This window comes from Marmota marmota, unplaced genomic scaffold (genome assembly GCF_001458135.2).
Source record: "Marmota marmota marmota unplaced genomic scaffold, marMar, whole genome shotgun sequence".
NCBI classification, from domain to species: domain Eukaryota; kingdom Metazoa; phylum Chordata; class Mammalia; order Rodentia; family Sciuridae; genus Marmota; species Marmota marmota.
This window is the reverse complement of record NW_025999968.1, coordinates 63,733,751-63,753,608: the sequence shown is the minus strand read 5'-3', so window position 1 is coordinate 63,753,608 and position 19,858 is coordinate 63,733,751. Positions and strand designations below refer to the sequence as shown.

General features: G+C 53.3%; 1 protein-coding gene across 1 annotated transcript in view; it reads left to right on the top strand.

Moving 5' to 3' along the window:
- Nucleotides 1-292: 292 nt before the first annotated feature.
- Nucleotides 293-19,858, top strand: part of Lss (lanosterol synthase) — a 28,672-nt gene continuing 9,106 nt past the window's right edge. Inside the window, exons 1-16 of the mRNA XM_015478375.2 lie at nucleotides 293-640; nucleotides 1,622-1,760; nucleotides 2,840-2,948; nucleotides 3,578-3,699; nucleotides 5,128-5,224; nucleotides 7,149-7,284; nucleotides 7,697-7,805; nucleotides 8,039-8,157; nucleotides 8,864-8,961; nucleotides 9,548-9,575; nucleotides 10,833-10,889; nucleotides 11,415-11,486; nucleotides 12,471-12,521; nucleotides 13,020-13,169; nucleotides 13,745-13,841; nucleotides 14,486-14,591. Of these exons, the coding sequence (XP_015333861.1) occupies nucleotides 293-640; nucleotides 1,622-1,760; nucleotides 2,840-2,948; nucleotides 3,578-3,699; nucleotides 5,128-5,224; nucleotides 7,149-7,284; nucleotides 7,697-7,805; nucleotides 8,039-8,157; nucleotides 8,864-8,961; nucleotides 9,548-9,575; nucleotides 10,833-10,889; nucleotides 11,415-11,486; nucleotides 12,471-12,521; nucleotides 13,020-13,169; nucleotides 13,745-13,841; nucleotides 14,486-14,591 (1,838 nt within the window). The remainder of the gene's footprint in view (nucleotides 641-1,621; nucleotides 1,761-2,839; nucleotides 2,949-3,577; nucleotides 3,700-5,127; nucleotides 5,225-7,148; nucleotides 7,285-7,696; nucleotides 7,806-8,038; nucleotides 8,158-8,863; nucleotides 8,962-9,547; nucleotides 9,576-10,832; nucleotides 10,890-11,414; nucleotides 11,487-12,470; nucleotides 12,522-13,019; nucleotides 13,170-13,744; nucleotides 13,842-14,485; nucleotides 14,592-19,858) is intronic.

Genomic DNA, 19,858 nt, shown 5'->3' with positions numbered 1-19,858 from the left:
TACTGGACATTTCCTCTTTAATGTCTAATAAACATATCATGACATGTCCCCAATTTACGTTGAGACTTCCAACCAAACCTTCCCTGTGTTACACACCCAGTGGTCCAGGCCAAAGCCGTGAGCCTGTAAGGTGTGGGCACCAACACTGACTTCTTACAGCTCCCTAGCAAAGTAGCCCTGTGAATTCTCAAAGACTGTTTCACATTTTTCTCTTTTTTTTACATATATATTAAAAAGAATAATGTTTTTTCCTCCTAGGTTCAGTCCACTAAAACAACACGACTCTTCTCTAATGGAGACCTGCGCTCACCTGGTGCAGGGCTCCAGGTGGGAGACCAGGTTCCTGCTCTCTGCACCTCGGGCCCCCTCCCGGGATGGGGGCGGGCGGGGCAGCTGGTCCACCTGGAGGCCGGGGTGCCCAACTTCCGGCCCACCCCAGAGGTCCCCCGAAGCCCGTCCACCCGACCCCTGGCTCCCGTCCCCTCCTCATCACCCGTCCTCTCGACCCCGNNNCACCGACCTCAGCCGCTGGCGGCTCCGCAATGAGCTGGGGCGGCAGACGTGGACGTACTGCGGCCAGGACGACGACGCTGGCCGCCAGCAGACCGGCCTGGAGGCCCACTCCCTGGGGCTGGACACTGTGAGTGGCCGCTCCCCGGTGGCACCCGCTCCCAAGTCACAGCGCCGGGCCGTCAGGCCAGGGGGTTGCAGCCCTGTCAGCACTTTATTCTCAGCACGAGGAAATCGCTGTTTTAGAGGGGTCCTTAATTTCAGTCTGTTTCAGAAGCGTCCTCTTTGCTTCAACCCCTTCATTCCCCACCCCTGCAAGGAATTGCCAGAATTTTGTTTTGAACACTTTATTTTGAAATAATTTTGGATATAAAAAGAAGAATTGCAAAAGGTGGTTGTGACTTTTCTATTTATTCACAAAAAGAAGTTCTTTGATCTCATGTTCTGGTTATGTTCATCCATATACAGAAGTTCAGCTAATCTCAGTGGTAGGGTACACAGGGGCTGGCTTCTTGCCAAGCCCTGACCTCTAGCAAACACCAGACCTCTTTCTGGGGAGCTGCTGTGCCTGCAGTCCTTTGGGCCCTTTCTGAGAAAGGCAGGAGTTCCAGGCCCAAGTGGGTGTCAGTGCCCTGTTCACACTCCAGGTACTGTGTTTACTTAGAGCCTAGGGTAGTGGCACATGCCTATAATCCCAGTGTCTCAGAAGGCTGAGGTGGGAGGATCACAAGTTCAAAGCCAGCCTCAGCACTGTAGTGAGGCTCTCAGCAACTTGGAGAGATCCTGTTTCAAAATTTAAAATAAAAAGGACTAGAGATATAGCTCAGTGGTTAAGTGCTCCTGGGTTCAATCCCTGGTATCAATAGGAAAGAAAAAAAAAAAAAACACATCTCAGAGAAGTTGTGAAGAAGTTTGCAGGAGACTGAATAGTAAAATTGTGAGAATGTGGAACCATACTGTACTCAGGTATTAAACTGTCTTCATACTTGATTAAAATAGCTGGAACTTTTAAAGTAATCTACACTCATTTTTTTTGACTTGGGCTGTGGGTTAGAAGGGCTCCTCTGGACAGCAGTCCCCTTCAACTGTCATTTCTTATGTCCCTTTGCAGAGCAGTTATTTTAAGGACTTGCCCAAAGCTCACACAGCTCGTGAAGGGGCTCTGAATGGAGTAACATTTTATGTGGGACTGCAGGCTGAGGATGGGCACTGGGCAGGTGATTACGGTGGCCCTCTCTTCCTCCTTCCAGGTAGGAACTTGCTGCCCGAGCCAGAAGGCAAGACTACCCTGGATCATCCTGGGGTTCTATTTTTTTTTTCATGTCTATGTTCTTGGTGAAACAGATGAGTGCACGTGAAGGGATGGGGAGGGTTTCCCAGAGTCCCAGTCACCCTGCTTCTGGTGCTGGGACGGAAGTGGAGGCACTCTGATATGGGAACCAGGGGAACTGGGGAGGAGGCTTTTGAGTCCCAGTGCTGGGGGAGAGGGGAACTCTATGGAGGACCCAAACTATGCCAAGGTGTTGTAGGTGGGCAGAGTCGTGTGTGGGGAGTTGGTGTCCATGTGAGTGCTGTGATGTTTGCTGTGAACTCACACTGAAAGGGCATGTGAGGGAGTTGTGGCAGTGGGAACTCAGGTCTGGGCTGGCAAGGGCTATGACCCCTGGGCACTGTCTGGTCTGGTTATACAAGACTATTTTGTATCCTGGAAGTGTTTCTCTGAAGAAGCACTCAGTGTTGTAATGTAGGAGATCTACAACTAGGACCCTCTTCCCTAGTGACATGCCATCTTTCTGTTTTAGTGGCCTGAATTCTTGCACAAGTACAGGTGTGATTAGAAACTCTGCTCTGAGACTGTTCTTATGCTAGGACATGGGGGTAGAGAGTGTCCTAGGAGCAGCATACTGGAGCTGGGAACAAAGGGCCTGGTTGATCGTGTTGTTTCCCCCACTATAAAAAGTTTTCAAAACAGAAGAACACAGGTGTTAAAGCAAGACTGGCCTCCCCTTGTCCACCACTGATCTTGAACCATGGCCCCTGTCAGGCCTTCAGGGCACTGTGGGTGGCCTCTTTAAGACTTTGTTTGGTGTTTCCTGGCAGCTTCTGCAGGTCCTGGGTGGGAGCACCACCTCTGCTGCTGCTCCCTTGAATCCTGTCCCAAAGTCCCAAAGAGGCCCCAAGAAGAATGACCTTCCTGGGCTTGTTTCCATGGGAAGGAGACCCATGGGGGCAGCTTCCTGTCAGGGTGGGTCCTCAGGAGGAAAAGGGGTCCAGTTTTAGCAGCGCTGAGCACCTGCTCCCAGTGAGGAACATCCTTCCTGCCATGCAGGCCTCCTGATCACGTGCCACATAGCACACATCCCTTTGCCAGCTGGATACAGAGAGGAGATGATACGGTACCTGCGATCAGTACAGCTCCCCGATGGTGGCTGGGGCCTGTGAGTATACCTGGCTGCACACATGTATGTGTGTGTGCATGCATGTAACCTGGGGTAGGTGTTGCTTGGGTTTCCAGGCTGCTATTGAAAGGTGAGGGGACTGCAGCTGTGGACCTGGGTGGAGAGGAGTAGGCTGGTGCTGGGCTTCATTTCACATCTGTGCTATGGCTGGGTTTAATGGCTGGTGGGGACTTCTGAGACCTACGTGCCCTATGAAAGCCATCTGTGTTTCATCATAGAAGAAAGTTGCCTTTGATTCTGGGGTGGTGGCAGATGCAGGTGGGCACAGCAGGCCTCATCCCAGTTTGCTTTCGGGGTTGGTCCACATTCTGGGAAGACCGCTTAGTCCTCCTGGGTGTGGTTCCCCTGCCACAGTGGACTTGGACAGACACATCCACTTGGATGGGAAGTGAGCACAAGGGCAGATGGGTCCTGCTTGGGTACAGATCCATCATCATGGGAGTTGAGCAAGCTCCTGGGGATAACTGAGTGGTACTTCCTGAGTTGTGATGTCATGTCAGAGGAAAGTATTTTCACATTCTTCCTTTTCTAGGCAAACTTCACTACCAGCATTACTATTTTTCTTGGAAGTGATGACTAGAGGTCATTTTCTACCTTTGATCCTATAGGCACATTGAAGACAAGTCCACAGTGTTTGGGACTGCACTCAACTATGTGGCTCTCAGAATCCTGGGCATTGGGCCTGATGATCCTGACCTGGTGCGAGCCCGGAACGTTCTTCACCAGAAAGGTACAGGCTGCACAGCATGTGTGCATAATGGGTTTATGTGGCATTGGGTTGACAGGTTCTTGCAGGTGAGAATCAAAGACGTAGCTCTAGGTGAAACATTAGACGGAGTATGTGGACAAGAATGTGTCAAAGCAAAAACATGTGGAAATGGTCAGCTCTTCAAATTAAAAAGACTTAATAATTCTGTTTGTGTCATGAATTGGCAAAGGGTTAAAAGCGACATGTTGATATGGTACTTGCAGGACATACCTTCTGGAGGCAGCCCAGCCATAGGCAGCTCTGGACTCTGATTCTCCTGGGGGCATTGGCTGCCTCTGCCCTTTCCTTTTGGTTTTGAAGGCCATTGCAGCCTTGGGCAGGCTCCATGGCTCCAGCTGCTCTGAGAACAAAGTGTAGCTCACATTGTTACAATGCAGATCCTGGTGTGGCCCTGCCCCTCACAGACTTTCTGCACCCCGTCCTCTCTGTCATGCTTTCTGCTCCACGTGTAAGGGCCTCTGGTCAGTACCTCAGCCCCTTCCCTCCTCAGGGCTCTCACACTCCACATCCTTTCATTCTAACTCCTCCCCACCCTGTTGCCTTACTTATTCTTTACCTAGCATCTCAATGTCTTTTTTTCATTTCTTCTTGCTCTCCCAGGCCAATTAAAGTGTCCTGTACTCATTCTCATGAGACCCTGAATTCTCCCTTCAGATATTTGTCAGCCTTTGGTGGCATTGACTACAAGTCACAGGGTTACTGTCTGGGGCCCCAAGGTGCACTTCCCTTCCTGGTGGAGGAATGAATTTGGGCCATCCTTTGCCTGGTAGCTTCTTGAGTCTTTTTTGAATTTTGCACACCTGGGTTTGGGGTGGCCTCCTCATAAAACTTGTCCAAGTCAATGTTTCTGTGTGCTGTGATGTGGGGCCATAAGTGTTGCATCTGCTCTGGGGTCTGGCCCATTTTCACCTGTGCCGGACTGTGTGTTAAGTATACATGGAATATATAGTCATACATGGCTGGGGCAGCTTAGGTTTGCTCCAGAGAGGGAGAAAAGGGAGTCCAGCTTCTCACACCCTCACCATCTTCTCCAGGCGCGTATAGATGTGGGCCATCATGGGTATCTGGGCCCATCTCTTGCCTGAGCAATGACACATCCCCCTTCTTCCTAGGTAGCTGCCTTCATATGCTCCTTCCTAAGGGTAAGGGCTGCAAATAGCTCTCCTGTTGTTAGACATGCTTGCTCCTGGGAAAGCCATTGGTTCCACCCATCAGCTGTGATGTCCTGGGTGGCTCTGGACCCTGCTTCTCCTATGGGAGTTGCAGGATCTGTGGCAGGCTTCCCTCAATTCACATAAGAAGGGGGACATGTAAGTGTTGTGAGCCAGTCTTCACAAGTAGGGTGGGCTCTGCTGACAGGACAGGTATGTGGGCCTGTTTTCTTCTCAGGTGGTGCTGTGGCTATCCCTTCCTGGGGGAAGTTCTGGCTGGCGGTCCTGAACGTCTACAGCTGGGAAGGCCTCAACACCCTGTTCCCTGAGATGTGGTAGGCCTGCTTTCTGCTAGTGACACTTCCTTCTCTGGTGGAGTGATGGGGTGGGGGTGGGGGATCATGCTCCTAGGCAGAGGCCTTTCCTATGCTGAGCCCCACAGATGGATGGAAGGGGTTCCCTGCTGGACAGGAAGAGGGTACCAACTCAGGCTATAGGCCACATGTATGGCAGGTGTGGGGGTGCTGCTGGGCTGACTACAGAATCACATGACTCAGTAGGAAGCATGGGTTTTATGGTGTAGACAAGAGGTCATATCTGGTGATTATGGGAAATCTTGAGCACGATACAAGAGTAGAGGAAAGAGGTGTCCTTCATCCAGGCTCCGTGGTCAGGCAATCACTGTTCCTCTCTTTCCCCTTGTCTGGTTTATAGTGAATGCTTAGAAAGTTCAGAAACTGTTGGGTGAGGGATGGGCCCAGATGCACATGGCAGCCCATGTCTATGTGCACCTGGAGCAGGTGGTGAGGGTGTGAGAAGTCGGGCTCCCTTTTCTCCCTCTCTGGACCAAGCCTAAGCTGCCCCAGCCATGTATTCCCACTTGGCGGTTCAGAAAGTACTAGACGTACAAGGTCCTGGGTTCAATCCCTAGGACTTTGTGTGTGCTAGGCAAGCACTCTGCCATTGAGCTGCATACCCAGCCCTTAAGTTTGTTTTAACAGAACCACCTACCATTTGCCCAGCGGAGTTAATGTTTTGTGAGATCTTGAAAGATATCACCCTCTCCCAGGAAAACATTCTTGGCATGTAAATTGCTCCTGGTGTCATACATATTAGGAGATGAGGCCCCCAGAACTGCACAGAGCCCAGGAAGAGCCCCTGCTGTCTTCCTGGGAGAGCTATGGGAACAGGTCGAGGGTCCTATGGAAGATGACTTTGGTGGGAGGAGGCAGGAGGGGAAGGGGGTGGCTCAAGAGTAAGCCTCAGGGTCCTAAAGCAAGGCCTGAGGGCTTAACACCACCCCAGGTTGAGTGGTGACAAGTGGGAGGGAGGGTAGACACTGAGTGACGGGGTTGGACAGAACTGCTTCTGCTGGGGACACCTGAGGTGTTCTGGGTCAGGCTGGCATTCAGTGATCTACTATGGGCACCTGTACCAGGTTGGACACTCTCCTGTGCGAGGAACAGGCAGAGGAAGGCCCTGGGGCAGAAGCGGGTGGCTAGCCTGTGTTCCCACACTAGGGGGCTCTATTGGTCAGTTCCAGGATCTGTAGTCACAACATTGCTGCAGATCTTTGCTGGAGTTGGTTTGGGAGTGGGTTAGAGGGTGAAGGGTGGGGTGGGATGGATCAGAGACCCTGAGCCACTCCCATTGCAGAAAAACTGGAAGTGCTATCCAGTTTATGAGATGTGCTCTGGAGTGAGTGGACAGGCCCAGGAAGGGTAGAGGTGGCAGAGGCCTGGTGCCCTAGGTGGGGAGCTGGCAGGGGCACTCAGCTTGTGCAGCTTCCTGTGACTCTCCAATGCATAAGGATAGGGGTCCAGAGGAGAGTGTGGGACAGCCAGGTGCCTGCTGCCTGAGCAGCTGGAATGGCTGTGCCGTCAGAGAGAGACAAAGACCCAAGCTGGGAAAGCCCACAGGCCTAAAGTTTTGAAAATATACTTTTTAAAGTAACTTTAATTTGCAGGTAGTTTTCTATTTTTAGAAAAGTTGCACATATCCCAGGGTTCTGTAGACCCCCACTTCATTTCCCTTGTCTTGTGATACTGTGGGACTTAGAGGCAGGGGACATGAGCTCCGTGGAGGGTGGACACACAGGCCTGCTGCACCCTGGGGGCATAGCTATGAATGCCAGCGTGCACCAGCATGACCTTACAGCCATCTACTTGCTGCGCATGCTCAGAAGGGCCCTGGCCTTGAGGCTGGCAGGGGGTTGGGCTTGTGTGCTGGGGTCTGCCACTGACACATGCTGTCCCCTAGGCTGTTTCCTGACTGGATGCCCGCGCACCCCTCCACACTCTGGTGCCACTGTCGGCAGGTCTACCTCCCCATGAGCTACTGCTACGCCATCCGGCTAAGTGCCTCAGAGGACCCACTGGTCCAGAGCCTCCGCCAGGTGAGTCCTCTGATCCTGAGGGACCTTGCCAGCCTCCAGGGCGGGGGTCCCCCTGGGATTTAACCATATGAACCCTCACCCATACTTGCAGTTTTGTCCTTGGAAGTAGCCCTGAGATGGGGTTGGACTGCAGAATGTATATTGGACTGCCCTTTAGAAGGAGGAGAGGGTGGGGAAGTAGCTCTCAGAGGTAGGATGGCTCCTCAGTGGCTCGGGCGAGGCTGAGGCTGACAGTGGCCTGGCCTTCACACCCTGTCTTTTGTTGGGTATGCCCACCTCAAGGTGCAGGTGAACCCAGGGCCCTGAAGGTTGGCGGTTGGAGGCCACCCTGATTGGAGTTAGGTGGCCTCTGTTTCTGGGAGGCAGTCCTATACCCTCTCACCTCCAGTGGCTCAGATGACCCTGTCCCCAGGAGCTCTATGTGGAGGACTATGCCAGCATCAACTGGCCAGCACAGAGGAACAAAGTGGCCCATGAAGAGCAGTATACACCACACAGCTGGCTGCTGCGCGTCACATATGGTGGGTGCCTTCCAAGGGGCCATTCATCATCCTCTTCCACTGAGCACCCTTCTTGCAGCCCTGCCCTGAACTATGGGGTGGGGTGCCCCTAAATGTCACCGCAGTGGAGCAGGGCAGCAGGAGATGTGAAGTAGCTCCCCCTAGACAGGAGAGGTTATGCCTTCCTGCGGGAGGCAGTGGGTATGCTGTGCAGAGCTGTGGGCTAGGCCGGCCTTGCTCTCTGCTGCCCACAGCCCTCCTCAACCTGTATGAGCGCTACCACAGCCCCAGCCTGCGGCGGCGGGCAGTCCAACTGCTATACGAGCACATCGCTGCAGATGACCGCTTCACCAAGTGCATCAGCATTGGCCCGGTCAGTACCCTGCCCCTCCCCGTCTCTGTGGAACTGGGAGTAGGGGTTCTCCCTCGAACCCAGCACACCTCTACTTGGGACAAGACCTGGTCTCAAATGTGTGGAGGACTCCTGCCCTCACCCCTGTGCCCTGGGCTTGGTGAAGCTGCCCACCTAGGCACAGTCTGCCTTCCTACCTGCATGTAGACGCCTGCTCCTTGAGGCTACCTGTGCTTTTGAGCCAGCTTTTCCTCTCCTGTCTCCTTCCTGGTCCCCACCCCAGATGATCCACACCCGCCCTGTGGTTGCAGGGTTTGAGGCGCCCTAGGATGGCAGTAGCAGGGCCCTTGCTTTTTCCTCGGCTCTCTCCACTGACTGTACCGCATGCCTTGCCTTCACAGCCTGCTCTGCTTCCTGGGGCTGGGGGCTGGTGGATACTGGTTATATGCATACTTAGGGGCCTTTAGGAGCATAAGGCAGCTGTATATGCCCCATGGTCAGGGCATACTGACCAGAGAAGATGGGACTGGTGGGGAGCCAGATGAAGGCAGGCTCACAGCTAGCAGACAGTAGGGGTAGTGAGGTGGGCTGTGATGGCCGCCACTCTTCTGAGGTGGGCCAGCCCCATAGGGTCTAGATAAGCCCCTGATGGTGACCTCAGCTGACCCAGCTCCTGCTGGGCCCTGGAGTGTGTTTGGGCAGGCCCTGATGGCTATATCTCCCATAGATCTCAAAGACCATCAACATGCTTGTGCGCTGGTCTGTGGAAGGGCCGGCCTCCTCTGCTTTCCAGGAGCATGTCTCTAGGATCCCAGATTATCTCTGGTGAGTGCAGCTGGGAGGTGGCAATGTTGGGTGCTGACTACAGACACACAGGGTGATGTAGGGTCACCCCTCAGTGTCCAGTGAGGGACGCTGGGTGCCTGGACCCAGGAGCTCTGGTGAGGTTGTCTTGGGGAAGATCTGCCACCTAGCAGCAGTTTGGGCTGGTCTGGAAGGCCGAGCCAGGAATCTGTGGAGGGATGGGAGCAAGTTTGGATTGGTGTGAAGAAGCTTGTGGACCTATGGGCCTGTCTACCTGGACTGTCCTCTGAGGTGGGACAGTCAGGGGACCTTGGTAGGAAGCCCTGTGCTCCTGAGGCCATCCTCCCTCATGCTGTGCTGTGTGAGGACCAAAGGGGTGACCTGGTCTCAGGGCCTCCCATGCCCCCTGCTGGGGAAACTGTTGACTTCTTTCCTGCCGTGTGTGCCCTGTGCCCATGAGCCCAGCTGGGCAGCGCTAAGGCCACCACTGGCAGGTCTCAGGGACGGGCATGGGTGCTCTGGGCCCAGGCTCCCTCCCAGCGTGGCCGTCACTAACTGGTGCCCTCCCGCTCCCTGCTTGTCTCACACGGGCTTCTCGTCTTCACAGGCTGGGTCTGGATGGCATGAAAATGCAGGTAAGGGCTGGGGGCCGCGGCTGCTGGTTTCTCTGCAACAGTCTTGCCCTTTATTTTTTATCCTTTTGGGCTCACTAAGACTCAGAAGTAGTCCTCCCCAGGATCAGTCTGGCAGTGGGAGGAGAAGCTGCCCTGCAGTCCTTGTGTCTGTGCAGGGCCTTGGGAGCTTCCGGGGCACTTTGGTCTCTGGTCACCACACATTCTTGCACATACATCTATAGCATCAGTGTTTGCTCTTGGCCCTGTTGCTCAGGGTGGCTTAGCCCCTCCAACAACGTGGGTCAGACCCTGCAGACGTTCTCGTCCATTACTGTGACGAGAGGGTGGCTCTGGTTGGTGTGCGACTCTCCCTGTGGTTGTTCCTCTGGCAGTCTCTGGGAGCTCTGTGTCCTCAGCTCCTGCATCATTCTGGGGAGTCTTTCTCTGCAGTCCTGGGTAGGGGAGAAGCCTGTGGGTCGGTGGGGTGTAGCCAGACGTGGGAGTACCACAGGACTTCCTCTCTGCAGGAACCCAAGAGTGTGTGTGTGTGGGGGGGGACACGTGTGGCTACCCACCCAGGGAAAGGAGAAGGTATTCTTTGGACATAGCACGTGGCATGTGGACAGTGTCTTTCCAGATCCTTCCTGGGACTCTGGTTAATAGATGGATAACAGATGTGTTCCTTCCTGGGCAGAGGGGGCTGATTTTGGTCCTTGGCCCCTGATGAGTCCAGGGAGAGCGGGGGGCCTATGACTGCCCCGTGGGGTGGAAGCCTAGGCTTCTGTCAGACATTTTAGAGATCCCTGAACAAACTCACTGGGATTTGGCCACCTGCCTCCTGTACTGAGGCTGGGGTATTGTCTGGAAACCAGTTCTCAAGGTGGGATTTGAAGTGGGCCTTCCAGCTTAAGTTGGTGTCTCTGTTGGGTTCCCCTACTCCAGGTGTAGTAGGAAATGGGGAGTGTTTCTGATTGTTCCATGACGGGGTACCCTGCTTTTATGGGAATGGAGGAGCCCTTGAGGGATTGTGGGTTTTAGAAGTGCAGTGAGTGGCTGACCTGGCTGGGGCCTGTGGAAGCAGGTGGGTCTTCATTACCCATTCCTACCTGCAGGACCTTGTGCTCTCTGTGCTCTCATTGGCTATGAGGGTGCCCAGGTCTCAGAAGCTGGTGTGGGTGTCAGCAGGGCAGGAGCCTCTGACCCCCTCAGATCCTGGGATGTGGAAGGTGGAGTGGGTGCTGCTGGTGGCTTCTGCCACCACTCTTCCTTTGTGTTTAGGGTACCAATGGCTCACAGATCTGGGACACCGCATTTGCCATCCAGGCTCTGCTTGAGGTATGTGACTATCTCCTTTGCACCCTTCACCTAATTTCCTGTGTGCACAGGCCATGTGTCCACCTAAAGGGCATAGCACAGCTGACCACCCACATTGTCCTTGAGAGTCCCCTTAGCCTGGCTCCAGAGTGTGACATGCTGCAGAGGTGCTGGCCCTGCCATAGGGAGCCATAGGCAGGTGACCCCTGAGCCAGTTGGTTTGGGGCCTCTAGAATAAGTACAAGTACAAGCTTGTACAAGTTTTCAGGCATGTGCTGGGGAAGAAAGAGGGTGCCTGTGTGCTGAAGGCACAGAGGGGAAGTGAAGGCCGTTGGTGGAATCCCGCACAGATGTTGGCCCTGGCATCTGTGGGATCATCCCTTCTGACCAATTCTTCCTTTGTCACGACTCACTGGTCTTTTAGAGGTTAGTGCAGCGGGAAGCCCTAGCACTCTCTGGAGACTGTCAAGGTGACTGTCCGTGGGGGCGGGCTGTCACCAGGTTAGCTGGGAACTGGCTCAGCCATGCTGTCCTGCTGTCTCCCAGGCAGGTGCTCACCACAGGCCAGAGTTTATGTCCTGCCTGCAGAAGGCACATGAGTTCCTGCGGCTGTCACAGGTGAGGCCCATGGCTCTTCGTCCCTCTGCCCTGCCTCCCCAGGCTGGTTTCTCAGTCACCCCCACCCTGCCCTTTCTAGCCCCTAGGTCTCCTCTGTCCACCCTAGTCACCTTAGGGCAGCCCTTGCCATAGCCTGCAGTGGCCCATCACCACCAACTGATAGCTTCTGCCTTCATGCTGGTGTGGCCGTGTGCAGAGGCGGGCTAGCCATGTGTCATCAGGAGCTGCCTCCCTGAGCCCTTCATCCTGTTCATGCCCCCAGCACATTTGAGGCATCCCATGCCAGTGGAGGACTCTAACCAGTGGCATTCCTCCCGAGACCATGCTACCATCTGTCCTGCTAGATCAGTCATGCTACCCTAAGTCTCCACTTGGATGTTTTCAGTGTCTCTCACTCTTGCCTGCCACCCCATTCTGCAGGCCCCATCATGTCCTGCTCTCCTGTGCTAGCCCCCATACCCTGCCCTAGGGTAGCGCCCACAGTAGCTTCTTCCAGCCTTGGTTCCAATGGCAACCCCTACCTGGAGCGCCTACCTGGAGTGCCCTGCCTCTTCTCCTCAGATCTCACTAGGATGCTGCTTCAGGGGCCTTCATGTGGCCACGAGCTGTGTCTGTCTAGGGCTGGTGGAGCTGTTTGCACTGCACCTTTCCTACAGCAGGGCCTGCTTCTGGCTGCTGCCCAGAAGTGCACTGAACAGAATGTAGCATGCACACACAGACCCGTTTGTGTTCCCACCAAGCTGAGCTGTTGGCTCAGGAGTAGAGAGTCTGTGTGGCTGGGACTTCAGAGTGGATGTCCAGCTTTTTGGTTGAGCCTCTTGCCCAGCAGCGGCAGCCATGGCTGTGGGCTACACAGCTTTGCCTCATGTGCCTTGCTGCACTGGTGGTGGCAGAGGCTGGCTGGAACTCTGGTGCCCAGACAGTAGTGTGGCCCTGTGGCCATGTGCCTGTCCACTTTCTACATGTGCTGTCCATTCTGCCCAGGTCCCCGACAACCCTCCTGACTACAAGAAGTACTACCGCCAAATGAACAAGGTATGTTTGGATAGCCCACCCACACCCCAGCTCAGCTGGTCCTTCCCTTTGAGGAGAGCTCTCTGGGTCCTCGGCCTTCCTGTTCTGCAGATGCCTGGTGTGGGGGCCAGTGCTTGAGTCACCAAGGCTGTGGGGCAGTCCGTGCACACATGCCTCGGGGCAGTTGGTGGCATAGTACACACAGATGTTGAGTAAAGGGCTGAATGTGAGCCAGAGTGTTGAGGGGAGACAGAGGGAAGGAGGGATGCAGAGCTGGTGCTAGGCTCCCAACTCGTGGGTGCGGGCTGTGGACCTGAGGCTTGCCTTCTTATAGTGTCTGGACAGCCGCTGCCTTTTCATGGCATTGAAATCCTGTGTGGAGATCTGAGAGTGCCCAGCATGGGGCTTCAGCCTTGGGGCTCCCTGTGCTAGAGCTGTAGGTCTGTCCAGATGGACAGTGACCTGACTGGTGACTCTGAGAGAGGCCAAGGCAGGGGAGCTCATGTTCCCACTCTGCAGGGCGGCTTCTGCTTCAGCACTCTGGACTGCGGCTGGATTGTCGCTGACTGCACAGCCGAGGCCTTGAAGTCTGTGCTGCTCCTGCAGGAGAAGTGTCCCTCCATCACCCAGCACATCCCCCGACAGAGGCTCTGCGATGCTGTGGCTGTGGTGAGGCTCTGCCGCATCCCGCCAGGACACTCTGATCTCTCTCCACCCCCAGGGCTCAGCTGATGCCAGCTGTGGAAGCGGATGCTCAGGTGACCTTGGAACCCTGGCTGGCCCATGAGGCCTGGTTGGCTGTGTGCACAGAGCCCTGTGCTGCAGGAGCTGGTGCCTGCCTGGCCACGGGTCCAAGGGAAGCCATGTGGCTCCTGACCCTTCTCTGAGTGTCAGGACCTGCTGTGCATCCATGTGAGCCTCCTTTGGGAGGGATGGTGGTCCTTTCTGGTGCAAGGAAGAAAGATGAGAGCTTCTGCTGGTTTTGTGCTGTCCTCTGAGCAGCCTGGTTCTTCTGTACCTCTTGGAGCTCTGCACCATTCCAACACTGATGTGACTCTTGAGTTGATGAGCACCTGTCTCTGGGCGGCTATGTGTGCCTGTAGCGACTGTACCGGGCACCCAAGGGCTTGCCCAGCATGCACACCATCTCCCTGTCCCCTTTCTCATTCCTGGTTTTCAGCCCTGGGGTGCTTCTAGAAAGCTCCATCTTGGCCTGTGGACTCTGAGCATGCTCTTGGTTTCAGCTGTTGAACATGAGGAATCCTGACGGAGGATTCGCCACCTATGAGACCAAGCGTGGGGGGCACTTGCTGGAGCTGCTGAACCCATCTGAGATCTTTGGTGAGTGTTTGACCAGAAGTACAGTGCACAGATCTGGGCCCCAGGTGCTGGCAGAGCCTGAGGACCTCTCCCTGGTTGGGGTGGCAGGGTGCTTGGGTTTTGGATGAAAGGGCTGTGGCTCTGTCTTGGGGCCACTGGTGTGATTCTCCCTGGACTCCTGGGCTCAGCCTGGCTGGCCCTCGATTGTGCAGATTTGCTTGTGTGGAACTGCTATGCATCTTCAGAGGCTTCATGGTGCTCACGGCACTTGTGGCACTGTGTGGCAGCCTGTGGGGTATGCTGTGGGCTGCTGGACCAGGTCTGCATGCTGCTGTGCTCTTGAGTGACCTTGGGGCACCTGCTATACACCTCCTTGGTGGCTTCTGTCATCTCACTCCTCGACCTATCAAACTTTGGGGGAGGGAGGCAACTGTTTTCTGTGTGTCCCTTGTCCTAGGCAGCACCCCTGTTTGCCCTACCTTGCATGCCTCATAGCTGAGCAAGCCTTGCTTGGGCCCTGAACCATGCAGCCTGAGCCACAAGAGGGTCCTGCCTAGGCCTAGGGGCTGCAGGCTGTGCTGCCCTTGCTGATGGTCACTTGGACTGGATTGTGGGTCCTGGGCAGTGCGGCAAGTCACAGGCCTCGTCCCCCCTACCCCTGCCAGGGGATGTCATGATCGACTACACGTACGTGGAGTGCACCTCGGCAGTGATGCAGGCGCTGAGGCTTTTCCACAAGCACTGTCCAGACTACAGAGCAGTGCAAATCAGGTGAGGAGGCCTAGGCTGGAGACGCCATTCTCTGACATAGGCCTAGCTACCTACGCCGGGCTGCTGTGGAGAATGGACTGTCTGAGCATGGGGATTTCTGTGGTCCCTGCATTCAGCAGTGCGTGTGTGGGGCTGTGATTCTCCTCCTTTCCTCCCCCTCCAGCTTCCCGTTGTTTGCTTCGAGCTGCTGCCTGTGGCATCCTGCAGGCGCACCATCCCATTCCTGGTGTGTGTGAGCTGGGGACAATGGCAACTGTTGGCTGAGTGCAGTTGCCACATCCCCCCACCGCCCCCTGGCCCCCGTGTATTCTGAACACTTGCTCCTGGTCCTTTTTCTTGAGCTGAGGCCTCACTGTGTTGCCCAGGTTGGCCTTGGCCTCCGTAGCTGGACTAGAGGCATGCACCACTATGCCCAGCTTCAATGTCTGTTTTTATGAAACATCCTTCTGTGAATATTCTGTACTTGTTTTTAGAGGCACATGGGTACCCATTCTTGTGGGTGTGGGCATAGGTGTGGCATTGCTGTGTTCTAGGGTCATTACAGGGCACGCAGATTCTGCAGGTTCTTTGCTTATTTTCATTGTTCTGTCTTTCTTTCTTTTTTCTTTTTTTCTTACTGGCGATTGAACTCAGGGGCACTCGCCCACTGAGCCACATCCCAGCCCTATTTTGTATTTCATTTAGAGACAGGGTCTCACTCAGTTGCTTAGCACCTTGCTAAGTTGCTGAGGCTGGCTTTGAACTCTTGATCCTCTTGCCTCAGCTTGCCCAGCTGCTGGGATTACAAGCGTGTGCCACCGTGCCTGGCCAATTATTTGTTTTTGAATGTTAAATCTGATATAGGTCAACTTTGCCAAGGTGTATTGTTCTTTTATATTGCAGAATTTAATTTAAAGAGTGTTTTGTTTAACATATTTACATCTGTGGTTATGGGAGAAACTATAATTTTTGTTTCTTTTAATGTCCTTATCAACTTCTGTTAAGATAATGTTGGACTCATAAAGCCAGTGAGAATGCTTTTTTAAATACTCTTTGGAAGGATAAGTAATAAAGCCATGTTTATGCTATTTCTCCCTTACATGTTTATAACAATGCACTGAGAATCCATGTGGGCCCAGAGTTGTCTCAGAGATTTTTTTTTTTTTAATCTTTATTTTATTTTTATGAGGTGCTGAGAATCGAACCCAGTGCCTCATGCCTGCTAGGCAAGTGCTCTACCACTTGAGCCACATCCCCAGCCCTCTTGTCTCAGAGATTTTTAATTGTAGATCTGCCTTCTCTGATGGAGGACTTTGTGCTCTTCGCATCAGTGTGGGGAATTTCCATCTCAGCTGGTGTGGGCCGTGGCCCAGTTGTCCCACCGTCCCACTTGAGCAGTTCATGTCCTTCCTGACACTTGCTGAGCCTTTGGAAGAAGCCATCGTTAGTCTTCAGTTCTGCCCAGGGTGTCTGTTTATCTCTCATCTGTTTCTGCTCTTTTTTTTTTTTTTTTTAAAATATTTATTTATTTATTTATTTTTAGTTCTCGGCGGACACAACATCTTTGTTGGTATGTGGTGCTGAGGATCGAACCCGGGCCGCACGCATGCCAGGCGAGCGTGCTACCGCTTGAGCCACATCCCCAGCCCTGTTTCTGCTCTTGATTATTGTCTTTCTACTTTGTTTTTCTAACTTGGATACTTAGATAAGTGACTTTCAGGTTTCTTCTGTTTGAACACGCAGCTGGTGCTGGGAATAAGTTTTGAGCTATCACTTGGTTAAGTGTTTCCGTTTCTATTCTGAGTTCTTCTCTGGCCCCTGAGTCATTCAGGAGTATGATCTGAGGATATTGGTGCAGGCCCTGAGCACCAAGGCAGCTTCTGTCCTGACAGGCAGGTGCAGCTGTGTGGAGCGCGTGGCCCTGTTCTGGTCACCCAGGCCGAACACCCAGGCTGGTACGGCCCTTGGCCACATAATGCTCCGCTGTGTGATGTGGCCCTTACTTCTGAGCTCTAGTTGTCTTAGCTGTGCTGTCTGGATGGACCCTTCTTATTAACTCATCATCTTTTAAGAATTACTGTGATTAAACTGAAGCATGTTCTTTAAAGAAGACTTGGAACAAACAAAAGTGTAAAGAAGAAAGGAAGCGATCCCCAGTTGCTGGGAAAAGAGCCAGCCACTCCTCTGGTCCTGGGAGGGTGTGGCTCTGTAGTACTTCCCATGGGCCTGGTGACCAGATGTGTCCTCAGCATGCATGGCAGTGGGCACGGCTGTCCCACGGGTGACCTACTCAGTAGCCTCTGTGCTCCTGGTCTCGACCTCTGCCTTCCAGCTATCCTTTTTACCCGTCACTAGATTCTCCCATTAGGCATTGTCTGTGACATCCTTACCCCCCCAGCTCTCCCACTGCCTGGGCCCCATGTGGCTATGAGGCGGGTAGTGCATGCAGGGAGCACTGGTTGGAGCCCTCTGTCCTCATGTGCACAGAACACATCTGTCCTCTGTGCCACGTCCACTCAAATCCTGGCCTGAAGTTTTGCTAGGATGGATTTTCTTCTTGATGACATATTTTAAGTTTAGTAAAGACTTCTGTGTCTTATGTTATAGATATTTTTCTCCAGTTTCTTTGTTCTTTTTGTCTTTTCAGGGATATGAACGTTAGCCTTCGATTTTTTGTTTTTGTTTTTTTGGTACTAGCGATGGGATCTAGAGTGACCTACCACTGAGCCACATCCCCACCCTTTTTAATTTTTATTTTGAGACAAGAGTCCTGCTAAGTTGCTGAGGCTGGTTTGAACTTGTGAATCCTGTTCAGCCTCCCGAGTCACTGGGATTACAGGTGTGTGCACCATGCCTTGCCATACTCTCTGTTTTTTAAATGGTCAAACATATATGTCTAATTTGTTTATTGTAATTTTTTATTTATTTCAAGAACGTCTGAGATGCAGTTTGAGGTTGGCAGTTATTCTAACACTATGTGGAATTTTCCATTACTACTACACTTTGTCAAACTTCTCCCTTGATTTCACAGTTACAGGAAAGTTACAAAGCAGCAGGTAGACCTGCTTCTCCTCTGGTCCCTTAATTGTTCACGTCTTTTGTTTGCTCCTCTTGTTTCCTGAGTGTGGCTGAGAGGGCTATGGTGTGCTGTGCTTGCACCAGCCAGCAGTCAAGTGCCTTCGTGGGAGTCAGCTGAATGCCATTAACCTCAGCCCTTGTGGGGCCGCTGTGTGCCATGTCCTTACAGCACCGTCTTCTCCCAGCTCTGACTGGGCTGTCTGGCCTGCCCTCTCCGTCTGGGCAGGTCTTTGGTCTTGGGCTTGAAGGGAAGTCGTGTTGCAGGGTGAATTCAGCATGTGCTGCTGTGGTTGGACTCGGCCAGGCTGTGGAAGGTACATTGCATCACAGCTGAGAGGCACTCGCTGCTGCGCCACAGCCCCCAGCCTTCCCTGGAGGGCGCCTTGGATCCTGTGCAGGCTGCCTCTCCAGGGCTCCCCTCGGTGTGGGCCTGCGGTGCTTTTCCTCCTCCCTAACGTGTGTGGCCTTGGTGCCATCACTGTCCCTTCACGTTGACGGACGTTGCTCTAACAGCGTCTCTCTCCTTTTGATTGCTTATTATCTCGTGGCCTTTGATTTTGATGTGATCATGTGACTAGATGGTTTGTTAGACTTAAAAAATTGATACACTTTGTTTAGTGTATTTAGATTTATAGAAGAATCGAGGGAAGAAGGAGTTCCCCCACTGCCAGCCTCCCCGCAGGTTTCTAGTGTCCACGTTGAGCACTGAAGTGGCATGTTGTTGCAGCTGATGGTGGTTGACATTGGGCTCCCCCTTCATGCCAGCACCCTCTGGGTTTTGACAAAGTACAGTGAGTGACACATGTCCACATCACGTCTAGAGCTGCTCCGAAAGCCCCTGTGTTCTCCTGGGCACCCTGCCCTGCCTCTGGCAGCTCCAGTTTTGCCAGCAGCATGCACTGTCCAGCCCGGCCTGTCACTCACAGTGTGGTAACGTGTTTCATTTCTTTCCCCATTTTCTTTTCTGCCATGCTGGGAGCCATGTCCAGGGCCTCACGGCTTGCTGAGCATGCCCTCCACCTCTGCGCTGCTTTTCAGTGCTGGACCGGGCTCCCTTGTTGGTATGCATTGTTTTTCTATCCTGTCATCTACAAGCGTGCTGTTTGTTCCTAGTTTGGCAATTACAAGTAAAGCTGCCATGAGTGGTTAATGCCAGGAGTGTGGTCACAAGGCTGGACTGTGTTGTCTTGTGAAAAACCACAGGCCGTCTGTGGAGTCCTCCTGCATTTCCACCAGCTATGAGAGAGAGTCCTGCTGCACACCCTCGCCAGCCTTGGCGTTGTCAGGGGGTCCGGTGGTGGAGTGGTGTGGGGTTTCCCTCAGTCCCCATGGTGCAGGGTCAGGTGTGTTTTCCTCTCGTCTGGGCAGTTTTCTGTGGAGCTGTACGTGAGGTGACTGAGGTGACTGTGTTCCTGCAGCTTCTCGGTGCATTTGCCCTTGCCTTTGTCCGGTTTCAGCCTGGTGAGGACCATCTGTGCCATCAGCCTCTTCTGTTGCTCCTTCCCAGTGTGATGGCGCCTTTCTTCCTGCCAGCCTGACAGCTCTGCCAGTTTGCTGGCCCTTGTTGTGTTCTCGAGCAACTTCCTCATCCCCTCAGAAGGGCACAGGCCAACCGCTACGTCCATTTCAGTTCTTTGGGAAGTGGACTGACTGCAAGATCCTCTTGTGCACATGGCAGGGCCCTGAGGCCTGAGCTCCCTCTTAGTCTGGGCCACTTCAGAAGCGGCACTGAAGGGAAAAGCTGGTTATCTGTTTTGTTTTTTCTGATACTGGAGTTTAACTGAGGATCTTACACATGCTAGGCAAGTGCTTTACCACTGAGCCACATCCCCTGTCCTTTTTATTTTTATTTTGAGACAGGCCTCACTAAGTTACCCAGGCTGACTTTGAGCTTGCGATCCTCCTACCTCAGCCTCCTGAGCTGCTGGGATTACAGGCATGCCCCACCATGTCCACTTGTATATCTGTTTTTTGATGAGGTATCTGTTAAGTCTTTGGCCTGTTTTATGGTTGAATTGTCTGTTTCCTGATTGTTGAGTTCAAGGCTTTGCATGTATTGGGTGCCAGTTTTGTTTTTTTTTTAATATTTATTTTTTAGTTGTAGGTGGACAGAATATCTTTATTTCATTTTTATGTGGTGCTGAGGATCGAACCTAGTACCTCACGTGTGCTAGGCAAGCGCTCTACCACTGAGCCATCACCCCAGCCCT